The following is a 25,178-nucleotide window of genomic DNA, read 5'->3' on the forward strand; positions in this document are numbered from 1 at the left end:
CACGGAAGAAACGTCAAAAGCATTTATCATTTTTTTAGGCATGATACACCTTACTCAAAAATCTGACAAAATTGCAATGAAACTGGTTATGAATATATATGTTATTACTGTAAAAACATAAATCTAGTCACTAAACTTTCATTAAGAAATTTGCATTTGTTAACATTGTTTAAGGTTCTTCATTTTTTCCAATTACAATTTTCAACCGAAAAATTGGAGAAAATTCTGTAATAAGTGACCCGGTATTTGCAATGTGTGAGACTTTTTTCACGATTTTTGCGTGTTTCTGAATAGGGAAATGCAGCGAAAACAATTTGTATTCGTACGTTATGTCGCGATACGAATTATATGTTATTAAATATAGTCTGATTTATGTCGGGTTTGGACTTATTTCCATCGAGAGAATCTCGTAAATTTATTCATAACATTTTTAAAAAGTACACTGAAAGGAGTAAAAGTTTAAATTTTTATTTATGGGTGATTCGTTCTGTGAGTTACATTGTAACCCGAGCGTCGGTCGGCGGCGGCTTATACAGTATCAGATAACATCTTTATTCGCCGAGGCTTGTCTCCGCTGACACGTCATAAAACTGTCATTCCGGCACGCTCAAGCCGGCCGAGCCGAGCCGGGGAATCGCTGGCCTCCAGCCGGCTCGATTACCTATCATTAGTAATGAGTAGGGTTGTAAGGATAACATCTAATTCTAAAAATAATTTATGTGTATACAACATAACATGTACGTATATATAAAAAAATTAAAATACTGAATTGGAAAACATTTATTTTCTTTTTTTTGAATGCCTTACAAATCAATATTTTTCACATTTTTATTTTACTGAGAGGTTACAAAGTGAAATCACAAAATAATTAAAAATAAAAAGTAAAACGGCCGCATTGAGATACGACGAGGGTCTCCAAGCTCCAAGGTCTCCTCATTGTTTACGTTGCCAAGTGACGTACCAATTGTCGGCGGAAAGACTCGAACGGGTAGTGCACACGGACAGGGCTGAGATATGCTTGTGTGTGCCAGTACGGTGGACGTAAAGTGGAAGGCGATAGTGAGAGACGATGGTACGTCGGAGTGGGGGAATGGTGGGGGTAAAGCGTCCCACGATTCTGGCATCACTGGGACGCGCTTCATTTAGAATCGAGTAATTGCAACGAGCAAAAGTAAGTATTGTAATACTGTAAATTATAATCCAGTACATATTTATCATATAAATATACATAAATTATTTTATTTACAGATGGAAAAAATGGACATAGCAAATACCGAAGAAGGAGAAAAGGGGTCACAAGAAGATGCACCCAAACAGGAAAAGGTGGCGGAGGAATCGAAAGAGGAGGAGGCGGATATAAAAATTGTGAGTGAAAGTATTGACTTTTCTTTATTATTATGCATATGTATGTGGGAAGCAAAAATATCGAACAATTTGTATCAGGGATGGAAAAAGAACCGTTTATGTGCGTGCACGCGTGTGTGTGCGTGCATGTGACGTATATCAGATTTTTCGCGAATACTCCGTATTCTAGATTCTAGAATATTCACGACGTAGCTGGCGTAATTAACAAAAAACAATCAAGAATGAATGTGTGTGTGCGTGCGTGAATTGCGACAAATATCAGAGGCAACGATCGCAACTGATCTGAACGATATCACGAGTATCGCGCGGCTGGATTTCTCCTTCCGATGATGGTGAGCAAACAGTTGCCCAACCACCGATATAAATGTACGAGTATTATTATAAGATCTAATTTTTATTTTACTGTTTTAGATAAAGAAGTTACTAAAAAAACTTATGTATGGTGGTGGCTGGCGCGGTAGCACGCGCAGAGGCCGGCGTGGTGGCCCGCGGGGAGGTCGGCGCGGTGGTGGGGGCATTCTCCCCATATATGTTAACAATTACTTTCAGTAAATGAAACATTTTTGATAATATGAAGATCGTACTTTTTTTTAAATCCTTCAAGTCCTTCCTTCCTTATCCCTGTGCACATATACAGGGTGTCTGTTTTATCTCTATACAGTCAAATATCTTTTAAGGAAGTGATGTTACGAAAAAAATGTTTTAACAAAAGGTTCTTGGTATAGAGGGGGACGTTATGTAGTGTAGATACTTTGTTTGTACCTGGTATAGTGAGAGAGATTTCAAAGTCAATTTAATTTTTTTAAATGGAATGTTATATTTTTTCATAGAGGATATGGTAGTGTATGTTAAGACGCATTCAATGAACTGCTAACAAAGTCATCTCCTTTCATAGAAGGTTGTAAAATTTCGAAAAACCGGGAGTCGGAACACCACACGTTCCTCACTGTCGCGTCGGTCTATTTGACCTCGTAAAATGCCAGCAGTTTACGTATTGTTGAAGACAATTGCAGGGCCAGTTTAATACAAGTCTTCAAACAATCAACAGTAAATTTTGTGGTCTTTGTAGTGAAAAGAATATCTTCGATAAAAAATGTTCTTTACGACTGAAGAAAAAGTAGAATTAGTGCTTTTAAGTGGTGATGAACATTTATCTTATCGAGAAGTTAGTGCCGAATTTCATAAGCGACATCCAATGAGACCAAAACCAACACCGACAACAATAAAAAATATCTTTTCATTATTTAAACGTACTGGAAGTGTTATAAGGCAAAGACAGCGATCTTCCATTACTACGGATAGTAATGAACTGAATGTATTGGCTGCTATTACACAAAATCCAAGAATATCTATTCGGACATTGGCTGCGAATGGTGGTATATCCAAATGGACAGCACATAAAATATTAAAAAAAAATAAATTAAAAGCCTTCAAGCCAACTACTCTCCACAAACTTTTTCCTCACGATTTCGGACCGCGTATTGAATTTTCTTTATGAGTATCCGAAAAAATCGCAGTAAATTCAGATTTCTCTAGGCAATTAATGATAACGGACGAATGTATCTTCCGTACAAATGAATTATTATGTCACCAAAATTCGCGAATGTGGGCTACAGAAAATCCATACTGGATCGAAGAGAATAATAACCAGTATCGTCAATCGCTTATGGTGTGGTGCGGTATTCATGACCGCAAATTAATTGGACCTTATTTTTTCGATCAGCCCATTAATGGTGTAGTTTACCTTCAATTCCTGAAAACGCGTTTGTGGAATGTCTTAGAAGAAATGCCACTCAATTTAAGGAACAGTTTGTGGTTTCAACACGACGGTGCTCCTCCTCACTACGCTCCGGCGGCCCGCAATTGGTTAAATGAAACATTTCAGAACAGGTGGATAGGACGTGGTGGGTCTGTAAACTGGCCGGCAAGGTCCCCGGATCTTTCATCTTGTGATTTCTTTCTTTCGGGCCACTTAAAAGGTATTGTGTTTCAAATGCCTGTTGAAAATCTAAATAATTTACGCAGAAGAATCACAAATGCATGTACCGAAATAACACAAGAAATGTTAAAAAATACTGAGGCAGCATTTATCAGACGACTGGAAAAATGCATTTATAACAATGGAGGTCGCGTGGAAGGGGTATCCATAAAAGGAAATGTTCAATAATTCAAAATTTAACACATTGGTAAGTATAAATAAACGTCACTAATTTATAGCCTTCAACTGTTTGCTAGCTTTACTTGATTGCAACTTCTTCAAAGGAAAAAAATTTCTCTCATAGTTGTGTCTGTCTTGTTCCAGTTGCATACGAGGTGAAACAGGCGTCGCAGGCCGACGCGACAGTGAAGAACGTGTGGTGTTCCGACTTACGGGTTTTCACAATTTTACGACCTTCCATGAAAGGATATGACTTTGCTAGGAGCGTATGGAACTCGTCTTAACATACACTACCATGTAGTTATGTTCATATTATGTATGAAAAAATATAGCATTCCATTTAAAAAAATTAAATTGACTTTGAAATCTCTCTCACCATACCAGGTACAAAAAAAGGATCTACACCACATAACGCCCCCCTCTATATCAAGCAACTTTTGTTATAACATTTTTTTCGTAACATCACTTCCTTAAAAGATATTTGACTGTATAGAGATAAAACAGACACCCTGTATACAAGAAAGTCGAAAAATCGTTGTTAGTTCAAAATCTATTTCCGCTGGTTGACAAATGAAAAGATTGAGGAAGCGTATGCGATTAATTGTGTTCTTTTTGCATCTTTTTATGAAATATATGTTTAAGTATATAACATCTGCATTAATTAGGTCAATAAATGATAAATAACTATTGTTTCTCGGGAATGCCATTTCAAGTATTTCGTATGTAATAAAAAAAATTAGCATCATTGCAAGTACAAATAGAAAAGGTTTATCGTTGCACACATTAGTACGTAAGTATTGCTTCATTCTTGAATCTCTTTCAGTCGCACCATTCTGTTCCTATGTTCGGCGAGAGTCGAAATCTCGCCACAAGCCGTAGGTATTCCATCGTTCTCCTGATGGGCAGAATTGTCGAATGGCAACAGCGTAACAAAACAATTGATACGATCCAGCACGTGTTGCGAGGTTACATATACCGACTTCCCTCTGTTTTATCGATGCTCGGTGGTAACATGGCCAAAGTGACTGACAAATACCATAAGCGCCGCTAGTGGAGAATCCTTGAACTATACCAGTGTATATTCCTGAGCCTGGACGCGTCAAATCGTAGAATCCAACTTACGCCTTCCACAAGTGATAAATTAACAAAAATCGGATTTCTACGATAGTGTGACAGTGGTGTACAGGGTGGTCTGGTCAGCATTTGACGAGAAAACAACTAAATCGTGTGATATTTGACAAAATGTGACTTGAGCAGCCATCTTGTGTGCTTCATCGGCGTCTTTCACAATCGCACAATTTCTAAAATTCTAATTCTTTCAATTAAAATGTGTTTATTGGTGTTTATACGGACCAGACCACCCTGTAGGGAAGTCTACCCGTGAGTTCTATACCAGTGAAAAGTGCATTTGTGCAATTGTCGAGGCAGAAGTTGGATTCTACGGAATCGAATGTCTCTCTCGTGTATCGCGTATACATACACGGTTCCCGTTGATTGTGTGAGCGCACGGACACAGCACACGGGCCACGGAGTCTCCCCCCTTAAAGAACGAAATAAAGATTGTCTGGCTACGTACTGCCTTTTTCACTGTGGCACGGAACGTAAGATATCGTAAAATATCTTTAAGGTGTTTAACCATAGAAACTGAAAAAATGGTCAAATAATATGTACAGAATATCCGGTTTAACTATATACACGCTATTATTTCTGTAACCATTGAAAATGCGAAGAAATGTTTCATATGAAAACTGTTTGATTTCATGAAGTTAACTTAATAGAATATTTGAATTTTTCTACTATTGTTATTTACATAGATTCTAATACCAATGTAACTTTTTTACAATGGAACTACATATTAGTTTACTGTTGTCTTATTAAACATTTGAAGACGAATTCAACGACATATTTAAATGTTTTATTTGAACAACAACTTCGCGGACAACTGTATGAATATTTGGTGGCAATTTCATTTCACATCAAGCGATCAGAAAGTACAGTACTTAAATACTATCAGAGGAATCATAACATAGCAATAATAACTTTCTTGTAGGTTGAGTAGGAGTTACATAACAATTCGTGACATATTCAAAATTTTGTATTTAAAATATGTCACGAATTATTACCTTTTTCACATAATACCTTAATACTTTATTACGCAGAATGTTTGGAAGAATTGATTTATGTAATAAAAGTATTTTATTCCATACTATTTCAATATCATTAATAAAAATAACATAATTAACTTTGAAAACTTAGAAGATACTCCACCTATGAAAAACTTGGTACTGCTAAGTAAACTACGGCGCACTCTACCAAAAAATCTCAAAAAAATTGAGGATACTACTTATGATAATATGTTGATACTGTAAAAGGATAAATGTGGTGCCATTAAACCTTCAATAAGAAAAAATATTTTTCATCACTTCTGATTTTTCACAACTAGGATACTCAACTGAACAATCGCAAAAAAATCTCTGACACGCGCCCCGATGAATACTGCCTATCAGATTTTTTACAGAATTTTTGCGCGTCATTAAATAGGGAAAATAGAGGAAAAACCGATAATCCGAATTTTCTCTATTACGACCGTCCTAGTCGAGATAATAGAGGGTTGAAACTTAGCACAAACTGTTTTTCTTGAAAAGCTATCGAATTGTATATTACAAATTCAAATTGATCTAAGGGCACTTTTGACCCCCTTATCCTGTTATACCCTTTCTCAAAAAGTGAGGGTGCTGGCGAAAAACCATTTGCAGAGTCGCATTCAGGGCACAAAAATCTATGAGAAACTGCTATTGAATGTTACAAGTCCGAAGAAAAGTTACAATTTGTTGAATGGTCTAATCAACGAAAATAATCTATTTATAAATTAACACGGACGCGCAGTAGTGTCGACTGGATTAAATTCTTAGTAGATTTCTTTGGTTGCAGCCTTCGAACGAGCAATCACAGGTGAACCATACTTCCAACCAGAAGGAACACCGAAGACAGAAAAATGCATCCTCGAGCAGCACTTACAGCGTCTTCCGTCATTGGCGGAGGAGCACCTCTGTGGGCTCGAAAAGGTCTAACTCGACCAGAGCTCAACCCGAGACTCCAAATGATTTGGCGGCAATCCAGAAAATGGAACAATTTCCTATGGTTTTCTCCGATGCCACCATGCCTGAAGAGGACCTCTCGTTAAAATTTCTAGCCCTGGTAATGGCTTTTCTTGATCCTGAAAATTTGTCTTTAGTAACTGGGTACGAAAGATGGTCATGAAATAAACCCTCAATAAAAAAAGATACTGTTTACAACTAACGACAATTTAGTAGCTAACAGGGAACCTACAAAAATCCAAATCGTTTTCAATTATACACGTTCATGTACACACGATCAAAGATTAACAAAGTAGATAAATACAAGTAAGGTATAAATTATACGAGCATTATGATACAATGAAATCCATTAAACTTTAGGTGAAAGCATAAAAAGATGAAAAAGAAAAGTGAAGGTACAGCCGAGTATAAATGACGGGTTGGCCCACTTTTTTCTGATTAACCCCTTGCCCTATGATTTTCTTGATGTCTGCGGTCTCCAGAATTACTTTATCATCAATAATGCCCCAGAAATAAAACGAATTCGTCTACTTATTTCAATTGTACATTTACTCTAAAAGTTAAATATTAATGTCAGCAAACTAGTACAGTGGACTCTTATTATATTGCCATGATCAGGGCTGTAGGAGAGTAAAATGGCAATGAGTTCAGAACCCCCTCCATACTAAGTTCTGTCGTCATAGCCTCGGTCTCAGCGCATGCGCAAAAGCTGGATCGTACTGGTGCGCTGGCGTACGCAACGTGGTGGGAGAACGAACTTGTGTGCTCGAAAGTACGTTTGAAGGGGAAGTGCCTCGTGTGGCAATATGTTTAGTGGCAATATAGTTAGAGTCCACTGTATTTAACTTTGACTCAAAGAAAATTAATATTAATTCTGTTTGTTGAATCCGTCTTGGTATCGTTACCACGAGTCCGATTCGCTGTTTTAAAGCAAGGGGTTAACAGCTTGATGAGCTTCTGTAATGACAAAGTGTCATTACAAAAATAGCCATTGTCGTTAAATTGAAACAGAGAAAATATTGATCTAAAATGACGATTAAGTTTCGATAATAATTCATTTAAAAATTTTATTTTGCTGATATAGCCAATTCAGACAATACAGTTTGTTGACTCATTCGATAATTTTACCGAATCGATAATAGCCGAAAACTGCATTCACACGTACAAACAAAGGAAGTAAGCATACGCGTGAGAGCTGAATTTTCGGTGAAGGAAAGGACTAAATGACCGTGTAAATTTTATCGACATATTGTTGAGACCTTTTTATTTAAAATGATACTAAACACAATATTATTTGGATCATTTCTAATTTATCAGAAGCGATAACTCTTCATTATTTTCTTAATTAGGTTCATAGTTATCTTTCATTATCGTTTCTGATAAATTAGAAACGATCCAAATTATATTTTGTATGACGTCATTTTAATTAGAAAAATCTCATCAATATGTCAATAAAATTTTGTAGGACAAAATAATCAAAAATAAAAATGTGTCATCGTTGCATTTGTATTGTTTCACCGATACGCAGGCTTTCAATCTTTTGTTGGCTCCCACAAACTTTCAGCCCGTGTGTCGGCTTGTGAAAAGGAAGCCGCTGACGTGTTACATTATTTACTGGATTGTTTCTATGGCAGCCCCCTCCCCCAAACAGTACTGGGGATGAAGAAAAAAACTATTATAGAATCAACCTTACCCAGCATTTATTGAAAAAACACAGTATTACCTCTCAGCAACCCAAATACAAATACAGCTTTACCTTCCGGTCCATTTTATTGTAAATAGAATAAGAAGTGATAGACTAGTTAGCTGCGTTTTCGTTGCACATGTATAAGAATTTTAATTATAGAAAAGGAAGATATTTCTTGTTGAACCAATATATACATGTCCAAACAACCGTCACCGGAGTAGTTGTTTGAACATTAATTCAAAATGCTTGTTTGCTAAATATTACAAGTGTCAGCTATCACTGGAGCATCAAAACCAGTACCTCGTAAATCTCCCATGTTCAGGCTTCAAAAATCTCTCATGTTTTAACCTCGAAATTATTCTTTCTAAATTAAAGCATCAATGCTTCCGTCATTAATATAACAGAAATACTGTCTTATTTCTCATTGCATTATTCTGAAACTTTCACCAAAGGTTTGATGGTAATTTCTAGACAAAAATCAGATGGAAATTCATTCAGATAATCTAAATTTATAAACGCGTCACAGGCAGTATATTTTGTCAAATGCAATATTTATTTTTAAGGAAATCGATAGTTTGTGCTGTTTCCATAATGTCTACGCTCGTTCTTCAATCCCTTCAGTTCTTTTTTTAAAGAGAAGTAGTATCATTTTGAATTTTAAATGAATTACCAGTTCATTAAAACAAATAGTGATAGACCTTATACATAGTACAGGGTGTAACAAAAATGTTGGAGGACCCGGAAATGGGAGACTCGTGAGGTGATTTAAAATAAGTTTTTCCTTAGCAAAAATGTTATCCGAGGCTTTGTTAACAAGATATTAACGAAAAACCCCGACGAATCAGAGCGCGAGTATACCGGCCGAGTTCCCGCGGTAAGATTGGCTACGCGCTGCGATTGGTAGCCAACGTTATCGCAGGTGCTCGGCCGGCGGACTCGCACTTTGATTGGAAGAGGTTTTGCGTTAATATCTCGTTAACAAAGCCTCGGATAACATTTTTACCAAGGAAAAACTTGTTTCAAATCACCTCACGAGTGTCCCATTTTCGGGTCCTTCAACCTTTTTGTTACACCCTGTATAAACTTCCGTCGATTATCGTCCAGAACTCGTCCAAACTTCGAACAGGCAGAAATGCTTTAGACCATCCTAAATTCGTTTTTTGCACGAAGTCCGAGGCACGGCAATGAAAGCAGGAGTGGGGGGGGGGTCAGAAAGTATGCGCTTGGCCGGTTCCACGCCCCCCACTCCCCAGTGGTGGTGATGACACCCGAACAAAAATCGTGTAGAATCAGTCAGACAGTGATCGACGGAAATCTGTATTCCTGTTATTGCTCATCAACTCGTTTTCATGTACAATGTTAAAGCTGACTTACACGTCCACGCTGTTTCTTTGCAGAACGCTTTAGATCTAACGGCACCAGCCAGTGACGTTTTACTGAAGAACAGATTGAAATCCTGGTTCCAATTATCAGGCCATCCGGATGGTTTCGCGCCAGCCGGTCCCGGCACAGTTTGGAAAAGGAAAACTGGAGGGACGGAGAATACAGAAACAATCGTTTACGAGGCTCTTAGCAAAGATAAAGAATTACGTGATTGCATACCGAGGTGAGCAGACGTTCCTCGGGTTACCTGAAGTTACTCTATGCTGAAAATTACCTCACGAAACTTTTATTAGATCCAGAAATTAATGTTTTGCTCAAATTACCATTATTACCAGACTGCTGGTGCTTATAGTCCAATCGAATTAGCCTGCAAAATCCCTATTTTAAAAAATAATTCTAATTAGTTAATTTTCCCACGAAATGGTTGGAAAGACCATTTTAAAGAAAAGAAATCAAAGTTCAAGTCAGGAAATGAAATGTATATGTTTGAGACATGTGAATTGTTGGGGAACATTGTTAAAAGAATTCGACGAAGTCTGAGAAACGTGTTTTTCGCATGCAGAAAGAAACGCAATGATTTTAAAGAAAAAAGTTAAAGCGAGCGCGTTACCGCGTGCGTGTGGCCCGCAATTCGGTCAGGTGCGCAGTTCCCCTTCTTAAGCGATAATCAGATCGTTATTGTGTTTTCCAGTGACCTCTGACTTTCATATAGTTGCTTTATAATCGTACATCGATCACCGCGTGTTTTACCATTCTTTTCATCCGATCAAATCGTTACCACACACGTGGACCATAGCCTTTAAGCTATAACCGTTAAATTATGCCACCATGAGACGTCAATTGTGCTTTATTATGTTTATTAATGTGAGATCAGTGCATACAGTTTTTCATATTAAATAAAACTACGAGCATCTCCATTAAACCAATCCGAAAGTCAGTTTATTTCTACCGCCCCGATCGCAAATTCCCCATACGGGATAACACCAGCTCCGAAACAGTTTATAATAATGATGTTATGGTTGATAAATAGCGACCATTAATTACCTACATGAACTTAATCCACCTAAATATGGCTAAATATCATATGCTATCTTGGGCTGTTCATAAATATAGTTCATTCTTGTATACGACTAGTGTTTCAAAGATTACATATAAATCTAATTTCATTGAATTTTTTTGTGTTCGTCAAAAATTTTCATAATCATAAAAAAAAGGTTTGATTTTTATGTTTACTTGCCAAAATATCATGTATAATAAACGATCTGCTTTGTTTAAAATTTTTAAAATCATCAAAAAAGTTTGATTAATGAATTTACGTTTAATAAATGGTCTGCGGCCGCCAGGTGCGGAAGCACCTTTTGCACCCCCACCAGACACGGCCCTGAATTCACCAATTGGATCAAAACTTCAGTTATAAATGGCGACCAACGTAGGGTGCGCGCACGTGTGAGTATGCGTGTGATCTGGGGTATTCCTACCGGTATTTTAACGTGCGCTACTTCAACGTCAGTCTACTGTACCTACAAAATGAGATATAGTGTGTTAAAATCGGTCCACATATTAAGTTCCGAAAGAATTAAAACTGTCAAAGTAGGCTCTTTTTTCAATTGTTTAATAGTCGGAGAGATTTGATTATAGAGCTTTGAAATTTTAGGAGAATATAATCTCCATTGCGACAAAAAATATGCCAAATTTCAGAGTGAAATTTTTGTTCGTTTTCACAAGAAGCCATTAATTTATCCCAGAGGTGCTCCGTAAATGTTATACTATCATGTAAATTTCCAGATGAAATTAATTTTTTAAATTAAACCACCCAAAAATGGTTCCAAAAATAGGCGTCTTTTTCGTAAACACTTTGTTCGACTACATGTAATTGCTGTATAAACCATTCGATAATTGCTATTTTTCTACAAATTTTGAAACAAGATATTTGACATGAAAAGAATATCTACATTGACTAGGAAACTAGGAGACCTGATTATTATTTTTCTTTAAATTACTGTAACTTTAATTTTTAACAGGGAGAGTTGAAATTTGGACAAAGCTTTGAGGAATAGTTAAATTATATGTTCCTCAACTTTCTAATTAATCCATTCAAAGACTTCTCTTATAATCATCGACATAGTTTCGGTATGCTAATGAGACAACGCGAACTTGACGAAATATTGTAGAGATCTAGGGTTCTGGTCTCACATAGACTAGAGACACTACAATCAAGGACTGGGTACGTGACGGCTACTTTTGATTAGTTCGCCATGTTTATGCCATTCCCTCATGCTGATTTTAAAATCTTTTAATTATACAGTGGACTCTAAGTATATTGCCACGCGAGGCACTTCCCCCTCACACGTACTTTCGACCACACGAATTCGGTCTCCCAACAAATTGCGCACGCCGGCGTACGATAAAACGTAGCATGGAGGGGGCTCTGAACTCATTGCCATTTTACTCCCCTACAGCCCCGACCATAGCAATATAGTTACAGTCCACTGTACTAATATTAATTGTAACATAATTTCCAGAAAGTAAATATTTGAAAGTTAGATAAATATCTTGAACTCGGTGTTTAGGTACAATATGGCTTACTTCATAATGTACTTATCTAATAATAGTCGGCAGATGTCGTACTTTCCTTCATGTGCGCTCGAGAAGGACCAAGACTGGGATTTGACTCGGCCGACGTAGGATGTAGGTAGCAAATCTGTGAATATGAATAGATACGGATATTTAATGTCGTCATAACACTGACTATCGGGACTATTTTTCCGGACGCGAGTACTACACGTGACGGGCCGTTTGTTGGGTACGTGGTATGACGACAATTAACCACAAATTAATGGTTCGATGGTGTATATATAATATTGCCTTCGCTGACAGTATGCAATCTAGATACATATGTCATGATTTAACGTGCAGCTCCTGCCTTGCGGCTTAATCCACACGGCCCCCATGCTTGCAGAATTGGGATACGCTTAATTAACGCGTGGGGATTCCGCGGAGAGGTAAAGGCCCCCACTATTAGAATTGATGTCTGGATATGAGCCCTAGACGTATCCACTCTAATGGGTGCGAGCACCTTTCTAAAAGGTCTACCGGCTCTGCAGGCCGGTGCCCGATTGTAAATTTCTGCAAGTCCATGGTGGATGCAAAGCACCCTGCCCCGCGATATTGGAGCTACGACTGCCACCACGAAGGTTCTATCTCAATCGGATAGACGGGAAAGCCGGGGATAAACGCCCAGCTATGTCTCAGGGCTTGGGAATACCGAGGACTCAGTCGACCCGCGTGTCTTTCACCCAGTCTCCCGTGGTACCATTTTTGAGAATAGTTTTTCCTTCGAGCAAACGTTAATTTTAACGATAGCGCTACCAGTCTAGTTATCTCGTAGTTCATGACACTGTCCAGACAACTCTAGAGAGATCGTCCGGGATCGCCAGTTCCCGTGTGTCAACTTTTACGACACCCTTGGACAATGACATTATGCAATCTGAATACAGGGCAACGTTCCTGCAGTTGCGGCGGAATTTCTTATGTCAGAAGTGTTTCAATCATAATGACAAAAACCTTCCGGACGAGCCCTCAATCGTGGGATTTTTTATAATAAGTGTGCACGTGTTTACAAATAGGAATTGAAGTTTATTAATACTAAGGTATATATATAATACTCAACGATACTCTCCACGCAATGCCCCAATCAACTCTGACTTCTCATGCGTTGACCCGAAGGTCCCAATGCCCTTTCCACGCATACAGTCTGGAAAACCCCCACGCCACATTCACACAGAGTAGATGCATTCTCAGAAAACGAAACTGTACGCTTGCCACATGGCCTCGCTTCCCTCACACCATGCATCCCATTAGTTCTTTCACACTTCCCATTCGTACTTATCATTCCGCTGATTCGGTGGTCCACAAGGGCCTGGGCCTAGACGATTCTATAAACACTAAGGCGCCAAACTTCCAATTTCCACTACACTGATATAAACAATCCAGCAATACTACATTATTAAAAAACATTACTTATTAATTTTGTATGCTTTTAATAAATATGAACATTAGATATATGCTTGCCAAGTTCGGTTTTGAAATTTCCATTTTTACACCCAAATTAAGCTTCTGAACTCTTAAATCGGCGTTTTGTGCCACTTTTCGGCGGACGGCGTAGAGGGAATGATAGTTTCCCCAGACTGACTAGCTTCGCTCGTCCCGTAAGTCGGAAGGAGGAGACCCTTGGGTGTATGCGCTGCCCTGGTGAACACCTGGGAGGGCGCAGGGGTCAGAATGGTCGGTCAGTGGGGTCTACCCGTTACTGACGAATAGCCAAGGTTAAAGGCCAATTTGCCAATTTTCAAATAGGTCACAATTTCAAATCTATTCGATTTCGTGGGCCATTTTAAAACTTTAAAAGAATACGCGGTAACATTTGACAATCGCTGAATATCTCTGCTTTGGTATTGTGTTGTTTTCCACGAATGCGTTCAAACAACTGAATATTATCGTAAATTGTCGAAGAAGCGTTTACTTTCATAAAGTTGGGCGAATTATGTTTTGTTTTAAAAATCTATATTACATTTAATTACTACTACTTTTTTTCATTACAATTTTTATACTTTATTATTATTGTTATTATCTTTATTTATTTTACATTTTATTATAATTATACCTCCCAAAAACAATGTTGGGCAAAATTTTATAAAATTGTGTGCCCACGAGGCTCACTGCAGGATATGTGGTAAAGGTTTAAAAACAAGTCGGTATACTTCTAATTTAAATTCTTTTTTAACACTAGGTTTACGGGCACTTATCGTGTAGGTATCTCCACGGCACGCATGAACGAACCCGCAGATTTTCTTTAAAAAACAACTTATTTTATATAATACACAATTTATGATCTCTGAAATTAATGCATAGCTATAGAGATAGGTATACCACATAGAGAATTTCGAGGTTAGAAAGCATTCGAAATGCGTCAAAATGACGCGTCCCGTAAACCTAGTGTTAAAAGTGTATATAGTATTAGCCTACAATTAAATGTGTCACCAACTCTCAATTTAAATCCACCAACTAATGATGTAAGTACATATACAGGGTGTCTCAAAATAGCTGTAAGTCCTTGAATAGGGTGATTTTTAAAATAACTTTGTCCTTGGCGAAAATGTGGTATAATGTTAAATTCATTAATATTTTTACGCAGTGTACCAGAAAAATAAAGTTTAATTAACTTTCTTCTAAAAATTTCTTTTAACTGAATTTAAAATAATATTGATAATAGAAACATTGATGTTTTACTACCGTGTTGCAATCCTCGTTCGTGTCACGTAGCGGTGTATGTCATAAGCTCCAGAGGCGGGAAGTTTGAATAGAATGACACATGTGATAGGAAAGGAGGGTAAAAGTGAAGTTGACACTGATTGAAGAAGTGTGAAATCTGTTAGAGATCCTTTTAATAAACGCATTTCAAGATTATGAAATAATCAATATTCACTTAGAAACGAATTTTTAAACATTTGCCAGTTGCCTTCGCCTCCTACCTAGCACCCAAATCATTGTAGATATGTAAATCGCTCGTTATCGATAACCGGGAAGAAACGCATCGACGAATCAGGATAAATCTTAGAAATGAATAATTATAAGATTGGTCAGTAGTAACTAAGGACATTTTGTAATTAAACAAAAAGGTCTATGAAGAGAAATGAAGACATTCATTCCATCGACAACATTGTAATAGAAAAGACGTATAAAATTACCTTTGTCAATTAAATTCGGTTTTTCCTTTATAATTAGTTTAAAATCATTTATTGTAATAGTTTAAATATTGTTCCAAAATTTAATTTAAATCTTAATTGCAGTTTATTATTATCGTTATAATTTCCTTTTATTTACAATTATCCATAAACCTATCGCGTTTCACTGTTCAATTACATTGAGACTCAGGATTCCCTGAGGGCCCACGCAACAAGCGATATATCGGGTAACATCGATGGTAATCAATCGATGGCACTTAATATTAATATATCGATGTTTTTGCATTTTTTGCCATACCTAGCCTCGCGTCGCGTTGATATTCTTTTTATTTCAAATAAACACAAAATTAGTTATTGTAGTAAAATTTACTGATGGGCCATTGCGATTAATCATAAACAGAATATAATAAACAAAGGTTTTGTACTTATTATTTCAACGCAAATTTTCAAGAAATAATGAGTTGGTCATTACGTTAGTAAGGTCGGGCTAAAGTTCACTTAATCGGGTTAAAGCACAAAAACACTTTATTTGTATTCCAGTTAGAATTATTACTTTGGCATTATTCCGTAAAATCCACTCACAACCCCCCGCATCGCCAGTGCGTTAACACCGAGCATCTATTTATTTCGGTAATATTTAATATTTCATTATTACTTACTACTACGCAACAACACTACACGACACATTTGTAATTAAAGACTGATTAATTATACCGTTATTTTATAAATATGTGTAGTTCATTTTGAATCCATAACACGATCCAGAAATCTCTAGTATTATCGATATACTAGTTTCCTCTAGTTTAGAATAATATCAGGTCGACCGTTCCCACACTAATACAACTTTACCGCTCGAGTTGTATTAATTATAAATTCAAAGGTTTTGATCTTCGAATTTACTATGTTACAGATACTACCGAGAAGTAGAGTACAAAGGTGAGACCTTCATCGAGTTGCAGGATCTTCTTTTCGGCTTCAACGATCCTCACGTAATGGACATTAAGATGGGCACAAGAACGTTCCTTGAGTCCGAGGTATCGAAGACAACTGCTCGACCGGATCTCTATCTAAAGATGATTGCTGTCGATCCTAACGCTCCAATGAAGCAAGAAAACGAGCAGCATGCCGTGACAAAATTACGATACATGCAGTTCCGTGAACAGCAAAGCTCGACCCGCAGTCACGGGTTCCGAATCGAGGCTATGAAGTTACCAGGAGCGCCGCCGATTACATTAAAGAAGGTGAAATCGCACCAAGAAGTCCTCGATACCATGAAATATTTCTTGGGGACGTGTGGGGCAACTTGCGAGAAGCTGCTTGTTCGTCTGAAGAATCTTCGATTCAAAATTGAAAAGTCCGAGTACTTCAAGACTCACGAAGTATGTAAGAGAAAATTTTAAGTAATAATAATTGTTAGAAAATTAATTTAAATAATATAAATAAAAATTTATTTTTTATCGTTTGTATCAGGGTTAATTAATATTAATACATTTATATTCTAAATCTCCACTTGGATCAATTTAAATTATTCCAAACAAGAAACCACGTTAAGCAATCGAAAATATGATGGATCTAAGAGTGTGCAAGAATTTATGTCCGTAGAAAATAATCGTTGCGCCGAGATTCCGTGGTACCATTTGTTATCTGCTACCTCCGTTCGATCACTTTTCAAATCGACTTGTTGGTCTTACATGTCGTATGAAACTTAACAAAGTCATTGGAACCTACTCTATCTCTACTTATTTGTACTTAATTTCAACTCCTTGTATGGAACAGTCTTAATTTGCAGTTTGGTTACTAAGCTGAATTTTATTAATTAATTTATTTACTTGTTTGTTACATTTATGTTATAAATAGCGCTTTTTCATTCAAGCTATAGTATATTATTTGGCACTGAAACTTACAGTTATACATATAACCATTCGGTTAAGTATGTATAATTAATTATTCTGAAAAAAAAAATTAGCATCCAGCAGAAGCTGATAATACTTAAAACATTATTAACAAGAAGTACCTCATTTCAAACTCTCATTGTATCTACAGGATGTAACAAAATGTTGGAGAAACCAATTGCAGCGCGTAGCCAACGTTACCGCCGGAACTCGGTTGGCAGACTCGCGCTCTGATTGGTCGAGATTTTTCGTTAATATCTCGTTAACAAAGCCTCGGATAACATTTTTGCTAAGGAAAAACTTATTTTAAATCACCTCACGAGTCTCCCATTTCCGGGTCCTTCAACATTTTTGTTACACCATGAATACAAAATTTTACTTATGATAAACCCCACTAAAAATTGCATGTCACTTTCAATGCGTTAATCAAATTAACACAATATACTTATTCGTAGACAAAAACTTTAATTTAACAAACTGAATCGTTTTTTTGAATCGAATTTTTCAGATAATTGGAAGTAGTATCTTTATAATCTATGACGACGACAAAGTTGGTGTATGGTTAATTGACTTCGGTAAAACGCAAGCACTACCAAATGGACTCAGAGTGACACACAGACGGCCATGGGAACAGGGCAATCATGAAGAAGGATTTTTATTTGGTCTCGACAATCTTATTTCAACGGTAGAAGAAGTTAATTTTTCAAAGGCTACATAGTTTCCTGTCGCTTGTAAATATGCCTCACCGTCGATTTGTTACAGTTACCTTTAAGGGCAATAATTTTTATTTACATTTACAAAGTACCCAAGGAATATTTAACTTTCTCTTACAATTAGAAAATAACCTTTATTCATTGTACTAATATTTTAACACAATTTATAATATAAACAAGCATTTGTAATACTGACAATTTCATGAACATTTTCCAATCGATTCAGTGTTTTTCAAATTTTTTTGTACATTCGTCTCATTCGTGCGTTCAAGATGACAAACTGCAATCGTACAAATTATTTTAAATATGTGGAAGCAGCACGAAACAGATTGAAAAACATTGATATTCCGATACTCAATGTAGAAGACTATTTTTTACTGCATTTTTCTACAAACAGTTTTAGTGAAACATTTATCACCATGTGACTTTGTGATAGTAACCTACCGATGTGAATCAGAAATGATCCCGGCTTCGGACACCCCGCGAGTCCAGTACTCAGAGGGTTAAGGTATTATGTGAAATATGTCACGAACTGCTAATTTTTTAACTTTGTACCCTAGTATTTTTTTTTATGTACAATATCTCAAGTAATCGAGTTATGTAGCAAAAAAATGTGCTGTTAAAATCTTCGAAAATTCTCGACCTACAAGAACATTGTTACGGCTATGTTATAGCACAGATGCGATATAAGAATAGACCTAACATGCAATGAAATTTTCTATCCCATGCTTCGGGGCGTCAGAAGCCCCCGTACCATTTCAGTATTCCATTCCTTGCTAGCGAAACCGGGGCAATTATGTATGTATATGCATCGATATGCAGTCACGGGCAGGGGGTCGGCACTTCCATGTTAACAAATGTAATAGTGTTTTTGGCGCCGCCACAGTTAATCTGCGGAAGTAGGACAACTAAACTGCAATATGACGTAATGTGACTGGTGTTTCAAATAAAAAATGAATACGTAACAAGTTAGTCTGACAAAAATGTTCTCGCGATTTCTCCTATTGTCTAAATTCATAGAGAAAATATGAAAAATGTTTGTTTTTTTTTTCATATTTTCTCAATGAAATCAAGACAATATGAGAAATCATGAGAACTGAAAAAGCTTATTGTGCAAGGAAATTCATAAAAAGGGAAAGTAATAATTTTATACAATGTATATGTGATAGGAAATACATTTATTATGTGAAATAAGCAAAATTTTCTCACATGGTGTAAGAAATGATTAAAAAAAATAGAAAAAAGGAAAATGCATTTTCAGATACGCTTGTACAGCTTGCACCATAATTAAATTCTGCGCCCGTTCTTAGGAGTCTTTTCCCCAAAGTAATCGATTTGTGTTTAGGCATCATACTTCTCTTGTTATATCCTGTAGTTTCATTTCCACTTTTCCTTGCATATTTTTTCCGATCACCTTTACACGCAAAGAGCGAACGAGCACCGTCAATTCAGCGACACGTGGAAGCCACGCGCGTAGTCGACCTTCCTCGAGACGCTGACCGGCGGAAAACATCCGCATTTTCCAAAGTCCGCCACGACAATAGCCTGTTGCTACCCTGTATCTTCCACGTTCTTCAATAAAGGAAGAGGGGAAGGACCTATAAAACGATTGTCCAAACCGGGGAGACTGTCTTAGTATTTCGACTCTAGGTACTTTTCGGCTCGTGTGTCGCTTCTGCCACGACAAGTTCGTTCGCTCTTCGACAGTCGCGCTTCGCTTCAACTTTACATGCGACAGCGAGCTGAGTGTTAACGGTCATTCAGCTGTTCAGTTTCGGGTTTCCGCGACGATATCTCTTCCTTGTGCGACGCGACTTCGCGCTTACGCGCGACCTAACAGGCGAGTTTTATAAGACACCGGACCGCGAAGTGCAACGTCCGAGACGGTGACAACGTATCCCGCAGTGCCTAAACCCTGTATCACGGCTCCGAGCGCCAGCAAGTCTTCCGCCTTTCAAGGACCCGAAATCCCGATCGAACCGACTGAAAGCCACACGAATCTATCATTCATCTTCATCATCATTGGTATGTTAAGATGTATTTGTATCTTTTATTTATTTGACTGTTAGAATATATCTTCGTTGTTATCATAAACGAGACTGATTTCCTACCCCTCCCGTTCCCTACTCCTAATTGCGTACTTCTCCGGTAAGTTTTACAGAGTGCTTTAGCACCTTAAAACAGCCAGGAACCGAAATTATAAATAAAGTAACGACTGCGACGCGGGACGTAACAAATATATTCATCTTAGAAGGTTTCCGCCGAATCCATTTCCTGCAAGTTTGTCGATTAGTACATAGTGAGTTACTTTGTCGAAAGCTTTCTTTAAATCAAAGAATGTAGCATCTACTTGTAAGTTTGAATCTAGCACTTCAGATATTTCATTACAAAAAACTGCTAAGTTTGTGCTGGTCGAGCGTCCAGTTAAGAAGCCATGTTGATTATCGCTTATGATATTTGACAATAATGGGCTTAATTTGTTAACGATAATACTCTCAAATATTTTAGCCATGGTGTTCAGTAAGGATACAAGGTTTATAATTTGCAATATTGGATTTCTCACCCGTCTTGTAAATGGGTGAGATAATGTTTGTTTTCCATAATTGAGGAAAGTGTCCTGATTTTAATGATGCTTTGAATATGAGCCAGAATGGTCTGGAGAGTACAAATTTGCATTTCTTTAAGAAAATAGCCGATATCCCATCTATTCCAGGCGATTTATTCGTTGACAATTTATCTATTTCTGTTAGAACGTCAGTTATGTCTATTTGTAGATCCGAGATGTCTAATGTACTGTTATATTTATAATTGTCCATTGGGGGTAGTTGTGAGTTGTTATATACTGATTCAAAGTGGTCGGCAAAAAGATTGGCAATGTCTGAGTTGTTTGAGGCTGATTGGTTAGGGGGGCAAGGTTGGGACAGGATTTGACGCGGGTGACCTCTCGCTCCCGGCCGTGGTTGCGGCCATGGTGGGGAGCGAGAGGTCGTGGAGGACGACGAGCGGGACCGCGAGGCGCGCGATCCCGCTCGTCGAGAGAGGAGGAGAGATACATCGGGAGCCGGAGCTGCGGCTCCTGTGGCTCCCGCCTTCGCGCGCGCGTCCGCCGGGGCCGCTGATGCATCATCATGGTCAATACTTTTTGGGAAGGTAAAACTGCATGGGAAAGTGTCTTGGAGGTCGCGTTTCTTTTCGTATATTAACCACATATACTTAATACCTGTTCGTGTAAGACAACGCTGTGGACTCAAAGGTGGCTAACTTGACTGAACGTTCGGTGGACCCACTGGTTTTTCTATAGTACATGTAGATGTAAATGGTATAGAGGTAGATGGGTATATTACTATGAAAAAATGTTAACATTTAGCTATATTTTATAAAATAGATCTTTATGTACTTGCAACATTCAAAATCATTACCTGTCTTAGATGTTAAATTCTGAAGTGTTGTAGTTTTTTTTTAAAATATATTTGATAATATATCGTATATTGTAAAATGCTGATGGCAAATACGAAAATTGTTGTATACCCTCATAGGATCCATTTCAAGAATTTTTTTACTTAAAATGACAACCCATTCCTTGAAACGTTCCTTACCCTTCATAGGATTTGGAAATATGTGTCGTACTGATGTTACATCATTTATAACTTAAAAACCAATTTTTCACGCGTACTAACATTGCTCAAGTCAGAATTGGCCGGCCGGAATGGTTCGAAATCAAAATATGGCGTAGCGTCCGGTAGCATCGGTCGCGTCGGAAGACGATAGACGCGTCCAACAGGAAATAGACGCTGTCAACACCATCTATCGCATACTTATGTCACTACATTGAGTTCAGCGCCGTCTGACGGTTTAGGGTAAAACAAATTCCGTGACGACAGCTCGCCCATAAGAGTGTCACGGCGGCCCTGACCCAGGGGCTGTGGACACTGTTATGGGACCGATTGGTACTATGGGGATATCAGCGCCACTGCGCAATTCCCCAAGACACTCGCCTAGGGAGTCTGCCCCAACAAGGTTGGCAGCGCCAACCTCGGGCCATATATAACCAAGAGTCGAGACGCCTTCCTCCTCTCCTTCCTCTTCTTCTATCGACTTCCGACTCTCGGTAGAGACGCACGTCTCTATCCGCCGCTCCCGATCTCGGGATGAATAAAGTTTTCTTTTACGAACACGTGTTATAACTCAGTGGTATCCTAGTGGTCCTCTACACCGTTCTGAGCTAGTTGGTTGCTCTCCAGTTACGCCGGTCACCCGTACTGGTAAAACCCAACATTGGTGACCCCGACGTGATACGAAGGACCACGTGCACGTGTCCGGAAGCCGGCGCACGTCTCTACGAAGACCACATTGGTGACCCCGGGAGCCGACACACGCTCTCGCTGAGACCAGCGCCCAGAAGATGAGTTCCAGGCGGCGCGCAGTCCGCTCGCTGCACGCTGTTCACCGGTTACAGGCGGCGAGCTATCCGCTCGCTGCATGACGTACATCGCCACGCAACGGATGCCGGCCTGGACATCACCAGGAGACGAGCTTTGCGATTGTTCGAGGAGCCAGTATTTCTCTCTCTGCTGTGACCCTTCGGAGGACGAGTCCGCCGGAGGATGCTGATTGCGTGAAGCCATCGACCACCGGCGCCTTTTCCACGGACCACGCCGGATCTGTACGAGCAAATAAAAACGCGCATAATCTCAAGCTTCTCGACGTCGGCAGAAGCGCGGTTACGCCGCCTCCTTAAGGGCGAGGTCCTTACAGAAGGAAAGCCCTCTCAAATCCTGACACGCCTCCGCAACCTAAACGACGGTTCGTGCAACGACGACGTCATTCGCACAATTTTCTTAGAGCAGCTTCCTGCTCAAGTCCGGGCGATTCTCGCCATGTCGCGGATCACGGATCCCCACGAGTTCGCGGAGCTGGCCGACGAGGTCATGGAAGCCTCCGGCTCAGCCATTGTTTCCGTATCTTCCGCGCCGTCGCGCGTTCCCGACGCCGCCGCGTTGGCCGTTTCCTCCGCGCCTTCGCGCATTTCGTCAAACCGCGAACTCGAGGACAAAGTAAATGCTCTCACAAAGCAAGTAGCCGACTTGGCGAACGCAGTGAGAAGAATGTCTCGCGACGTTCGTCGTCGCACCCCCTCTCGGGGAAGATCAGGCTCGCGCCCGAGAACGCGTGAGGACTCTCTCTGCCACTTCCACCGGAAGTTCGGAAAGGACGCACGAAACTGTGCGAAACCCTGTGCGTGGAACCCGGAAAACTAAAGTGCACTCGCCGCACGGAGGCAAGCGCGCCGAGTGCCGAGTTACACCGCCTCCATGTTCGAGATCGTGACCTCGGTCTCAGTTTCTTAATCGACACGGGTGCCGATCTCTCGCTTTTACCCGTTTCCGACGCCGCGAAGAAACGCGCGGCCAATTTGAAACTATACGCAGCAAACGAGACGAAAATCTCAACCTATGGGGAGAAGCGCCTAGCCCTCAATTTAGGCCTTCGCCGTGCCTTTACATGGAATTTCTGCGTAGCCGCGGTTCCGTACCCAATCCTCGGTGCAGATTTTCTAAACCATTATGGTCTCCTGGTCGATCTGCGTCATCGCAGATTGATCGATGCTTTATCACAGATCTCTACGGTCTGCACGATCAGACCATCTCCGCTGCTAGGCGTCAAGTCGATTGACCCTTCTCTACCTCTCGCGAAAATATTGTCAGAGTTTCCTAGTGTCATAGGACCGTCGCAGTCGCACTGCGATGCACCGCGCGATGTATTTCATCACATCGTGACAGAAGGTCCTCCCGTCGCCGAGCGCGCGCGACGGCTCTCTACGGAAAAACTCAAGGTCGCGAAAGCCGAGTTCCAACGGCTCGTAGCCGAAGGAACGTGTCGTCCCTCCAGCAGCCCTTGGGCAAGTCCCATCTATCTCGTTCCTAAGAAGGATGTGGGTTGGAGAATTTGCGCTGACTATCGCTGTTTGAACGCTGTAACCGTTCCCGATAGGTACCCGGTACCACACCTTCATGACTACTCAGTCAACCTTTTCGGGAAAACAGTGTTTTCTAAGCTCGATCTGCGGAGAGCTTCTCAGCAGATCCCAGTCGCACCGTCGCATGTCGCGAAAACCGCCGTGATCACCCCTTTCGGGTTGTATGAATATACTGTAATGCCTTTCGGCCTGCGCAACGCCGGGCAAACGTTCCAGCGGTACATTTGCCGCGCCCTCGGGGACCTTGATTACGTCTTCGCGTACATAGACGACATCCTCATTGCTTCCTCGAACCGCGAGGAGCATGAACGCCACCTCCATACCGTCTTGCAACGCCTACAAGAGCACGCGTTACAGCTGAATCTCGCCAAGTGCGAGTTTGGCAAGCCCAGCCTCGAGTTCTTAGGGCATATCATTGACCAGAACGGGTCCTCACCCATTCCTGACAAGATCAACGCCATTCGAGACTTTCCGAAGCCCAAAACGGTCGCAGACCTGCGCAGATTTCTGGGCATGGTCAATATTTATCGGCGTAGCCTTCGCAACGCCGCCGTAGTGCAAGCGCCCTTGCACGTGTATCTTCTCGAGTCCAAGAAGAACGACAAGCGTGAGATCTTCTGGACTTCGCAGGCAGAGGAAGCATTCGCACGAGTCAAATCTGACCTCGTGAACGCAACCCTGCTGAATCACCCTGCTCCCGACGCAGCAACACGCCTCGTCACCGACGCGTCCGATTTCGGAATGGGAGCGTCTCTGGAACAACGGTTCCAAGACGTGTGGAAACCATTAGCGTTCTTCTCACGGAAGTTCACCCCCTCTCAGCGGAAGTACAGCGCGTACGATCGCGAGCTAACCGCAGTGTTTGAGGCTCTCAAATACTTTCGCCACTTCCTGGAAGGTCGCGATTTCACGGTCGTCACCGACCATAAACCACTCACGTACGCGTTCCCACAACGCGCAGACAAGGCGTCGTCTCGTCAGCTACGCCAACTGTCCTTCATCTCGCAGTTTACTACGCGATTCGAGCATCTTCCCGGCTCCGCAAACGTCGTCGCCGACTCGTTATCGCGCGTCGATACCCTGCACCTCGCCGCGGACGTTTCCTTAGAGGAGCTCGCGAAACAGCAGGAAGCCGACGACGAGCTCAAAACTCTCTTGGCC

At 40.0% G+C, this 25,178-nt stretch overlaps 1 protein-coding gene across 1 annotated transcript; it reads left to right on the forward strand.

Annotated features, from left to right (window-relative positions):
- The first annotated feature begins 1,257 nt into the window (after positions 1 to 1,257).
- Positions 1,258 to 18,134, forward strand: LOC107189392 (inositol-trisphosphate 3-kinase A). Its single transcript, XM_015577917.1, has 5 exons — positions 1,258 to 1,365; positions 6,455 to 6,721; positions 9,706 to 9,914; positions 16,346 to 16,814; positions 17,836 to 18,134. The coding sequence occupies exons 1-5, from the start codon at positions 1,258 to 1,260 to the stop codon at positions 18,043 to 18,045; spliced, it is 1,263 nt and encodes a 420-aa protein (XP_015433403.1). The 3' UTR covers positions 18,046 to 18,134.
- The last annotated feature ends 7,044 nt before the right edge of the window (positions 18,135 to 25,178 follow it).

The sequence above is a fragment of the Dufourea novaeangliae genome, unplaced genomic scaffold (genome assembly GCF_001272555.1).
Source record: "Dufourea novaeangliae isolate 0120121106 unplaced genomic scaffold, ASM127255v1 scaffold158, whole genome shotgun sequence".
Taxonomy (NCBI): Eukaryota; Metazoa; Arthropoda; class Insecta; order Hymenoptera; family Halictidae; genus Dufourea; species Dufourea novaeangliae.